This window comes from Macrobrachium rosenbergii, chromosome 41 (assembly GCF_040412425.1).
Source record: "Macrobrachium rosenbergii isolate ZJJX-2024 chromosome 41, ASM4041242v1, whole genome shotgun sequence".
NCBI lineage: Eukaryota > Metazoa > Arthropoda > Malacostraca > Decapoda > Palaemonidae > Macrobrachium > Macrobrachium rosenbergii.
In genome coordinates this window covers 11,129,341-11,132,945 of record NC_089781.1, presented here as the reverse complement: position 1 = coordinate 11,132,945, position 3,605 = coordinate 11,129,341, and the positions used below count along the sequence as shown (strand labels likewise).

The following is a 3,605-nucleotide window of genomic DNA, read 5'->3' as shown; positions in this document are numbered from 1 at the left end:
GTATATATATATATATATATATATATATATATATATATATATATATATATATATATATATAATATAATATATGATAAATATATATGTATGTATATGTGTATATATATACATATATATATACGTATATATTTAGAGAGAGAGAGAGAGAGAGAGAGAGAGAGGTGCTATCATGTTTAAGATCTATGGAGTATGCAATGAATTTTGAATACCTTATTAATGTGCACGATGACTATGACCTCATTTTGCTGTGATCACCTTTGCTAGTAATAAATGTACTTATTGATTATGACTAAAATTAGTGGCGCCTTTAGAGTTTTTTTAAAGATGTCTAGGCTCTAACCTCTTTTACTGTTTTTGCTTTTTAAGTAGTATTTCTCCATCTGAGTGGTAACTATGCAGCTGTTTCTAACGGTTGATTTAGGTGCTGAATGCAAGTGTTACAAGTCACTTTTCATTCCTCTTGCACTCTCCAAGAGTACAATTCTTCTGTAGCTCTGTTCTCAAATCAACAAAATCTTCGAGATGTAGTTCCACTGTCATACCATGCCTCATGTTCTTATAATAGCGATGCAGACCTTAATAGACTAATACTGTATATAATATTATTTTTGTACGTAATTCCAGAAAGTTTTGTTTCCATGTTTTATTCGGCTTGCCCCATTGTTTGATTGACTTTTTCAGTCTTTCATTTTTCCAACTTGAGATAACCTTCATCGGATAACCGTTGTTCTTAAATGTTTGGAAGACTCAGTCTCATTAATTCTTTCTTCAACTGGTGTTATTTCACCTCACCTCCTTGTGTACTGTATACTCAGTCATCATTACTGCTGTTTTCCAATGATTTCTCTCAAGTCTCATCTCTCTAGATATATGGTGAATTCTGTTAAGCAAACTTTGACGGTCTTTATGAGTTTTGCTGGTTAACACTTCTGCGTATTCTGTGTCGGATAACTTTAAGCGTTAATACAGTTTAAAACTTTTCTTCCATCTACTGTATAACCACTTTGCATATGTATACACACAATATGTATGTATGTATGTGTTTGTTTGTGTATGAGTATGTATTAGCGTTCAGACGCATATATCTTGAGGTTTAACAGCTGAGAATAGAGGACTGAATTCTTAATAAAACTAAGAAATACAGTAAATAATTTAAGTTTTTATTAAAACATAACGAATAGATAATAACGGAGACAGACCACATTCGGGATAACGCCTAATGAGAATTCAAAATATATGACAAAATAAATGAAATGAAAGAAATTTCGAGCGCCAAAAAGCAATTTCGCTGGCCGCCAATAATAATACTAATAATGTCAATGACAAGAGGACACCTCCTTAGTAGAGGACACCGGAGGAGTGTCCTTTGCAGGTCAGGTGATCCAAGCAGGCGTCTGGGCAGCACTTGTCAAACCCGGCGCAGTCGTCATCAGTGTAGCACAAGGTGGGGCCGAATCTCAGTCCTGGGCATTCGGGTCTGACGAGAGGGCATTCGAATGGCTCTGAAAGAGGAAAAGAGGAGATTTGTTAAGCGACATAATAATAATAATAATAATAATAATAATAATAATAATAATAATAATAATAATAATAATAATAATAATAACGGAGAAACAAATCCACAGTTATTCATGGGGATGTATATTTAAAAATAAATCTTTACAGAGAGCTTTCTGGAATCTTCTGGATTTTCCCCTTTCAATCTCCCTATAAATAACTGTGGATTTGTTTCTTCATTTCAAGACTCATGCTACTACGAGTGATTTTTTATAATAATAATAATAACAACAGGACTGAATTGCATTAACATGCAGAATATAAAACAAACTTTTTCGAACACCTGAACAAGTAAACACTGAGTCGAAAGTCTTTGTATAATCTTTTGCATATTAATGCAATTCTTTTAAATAATTATGGATCTTTTTACATAATAGTTTATCTCGATATTATGAATTTCATTGTAATAATAATAATAATAATAATAATAATAATAATAATAATAATAATAATAATAATAATAATAATAATAATAATAATAATAATGTCAAACTGAACGGTTGTCCTAAAGCTGTCCTGATGTTGCTGAGTTTGGTTGAGATCATGATGTTAGTTCAGATCTCGTTTAAAAATTAATTCACTGATGGTTAGTTATATTAAGTAGCTTAAGACTTGGCAATTAAATTGAACCTTTTTGCTTTCTCCATCTAGTCTTACGTTGAAAGGTGAATATATATATATATATATATATATATATATATATATATATATATATATATATATATATATGTATGTATGTATGTATCTTAGTTTGCTTAAATTAGTTTGATTAAATTATAGTAAAAATTCACTTCTTTTCATAACATTTAAAATGAAAACAGGGATTTCTTTTATTATATCACAAAGAACCCACTAAGGGTCTTCAGATCTAAAATTTGATTATCTGTTCCTTTCTAATTGCCGTTGTCAATTCATTTTTTAGCTCCCCGTTTGTTTCTTCGTAATTCTGACAATAACAAGCAAAAGCTTGAGCCACATTTGCTCAATTTACTCACTCTGGTCAACGGAGCAAACGTAATGTCCACAGTGGTTGCGTTCGTAGAACTTGCATACGGGCCTTGGTGGGGCCACAGGTGGGCAGGCGGGTAAGCCACCAATAGGACCTCCTGGTAAAATGCCACCACCGACAGGTACGGCCAGACCCCCTGGACCGAATCTTGCGCTTCCGTCCTTCTTCTTGTCTTGTGCTGCCACGAGGGCTACAGCTAGGACCAACAAACATACAACGCGCTGTAGAGAAAAAAAAAATAATGGTTGGTTAAGGCTACTTCTGGAGAACAGATACCAAATATGAATAACAGAGAGAGAGAGAGAGAGAGAGAGAGAGAGAGAGAGAGAGAGAGAGAGAGAGAGAGAGAGAGAGAGAGAGAGTTTGGGGGTATGGAAAGGAAGTCTTGATTTGAGTGCCGGTTAATAATTACACTAGAGTGTTCAAATTTTCCTCTTCATTTCTCACACTTGAAATTTTAATGACAATCAGAAGCAGTTTACTTCCCTGGCAGTTGCAAACTTATTTTGAGAGCTGAGCACCACATAAAGTACAGTGAAAAAAAATTCGCAGTGGACTTGAGAATGTATAACCTGACTTGGTACAGATGTTTTAGAACACTTACTTGCATCTTGGGTGTTTGAGAACGATCTTGTTGAAGTTCTACTTGAGATAAAGGAGGATCTCTTGTGCAGAATGCGCTGCTTCCAACCATTATATACAACTGGCCTGGAAGAAGTGAACGCGGTTGCCAATTAGCCAACTTGACACGACTATTCTTCATAGCTTGATGTCTACTAGACTATGATTTTTAGGCATAATGAATATTTTGGCTTATCAGTAGTTACCACTTCAACAACTGAAACAGAAACGTTTTGAAATAATAAGATTAATTGGCAAGGATTTGTGAAATAGAAGCATCCGGAACCTCTTGCTCGCTCTTCCAGTTTTCGCCGCACAAGAGATGACGTCATGATACTGGGAAGCGTACTTCCCAGCCACCGCAAGGGGGGAAAAAACGCGAAAGAATTTCCTCGTATTGCTTTCAGTAATTGTTTCC

At 34.5% G+C, this 3,605-nt stretch overlaps 1 protein-coding gene across 1 annotated transcript; it reads right to left on the bottom strand.

Annotated features, from left to right (window-relative positions):
• Positions 1 to 1,139: 1,139 nt before the first annotated feature.
• LOC136826635 (uncharacterized) lies at positions 1,140 to 3,344 on the bottom strand. The gene is made up of 3 exons (XM_067083957.1): positions 3,171 to 3,344; positions 2,553 to 2,787; positions 1,140 to 1,502 (listed from the first exon to the last, which is right to left on the bottom strand). The coding sequence occupies exons 1-3, from the start codon at positions 3,327 to 3,329 to the stop codon at positions 1,339 to 1,341; spliced, it is 558 nt and encodes a 185-aa protein (XP_066940058.1). The 5' UTR covers positions 3,330 to 3,344; the 3' UTR covers positions 1,140 to 1,338.
• Between the last annotated feature and the right edge of the window lie 261 nt (positions 3,345 to 3,605).

Excerpts from the sequence above, each read along its gene's own strand:
- LOC136826635 (XM_067083957.1), bottom strand. The coding sequence starts at position 3,329 with ATGAAGAATAGTCGTGTCAAGTTGGCTAATTGGCAACCGCGTTCACTT. Across the intron at positions 2,788-3,170 it reads CTCAAACACCCAAGATGCAA|CGCGTTGTATGTTTGTTGGT; the intron begins GTAAGTGTTCTA and ends TTTTCTCTACAG. Across the intron at positions 1,503-2,552 it reads CGTTTGCTCCGTTGACCAGA|AGCCATTCGAATGCCCTCTC; the intron begins GTGAGTAAATTG and ends TTCCTCTTTCAG.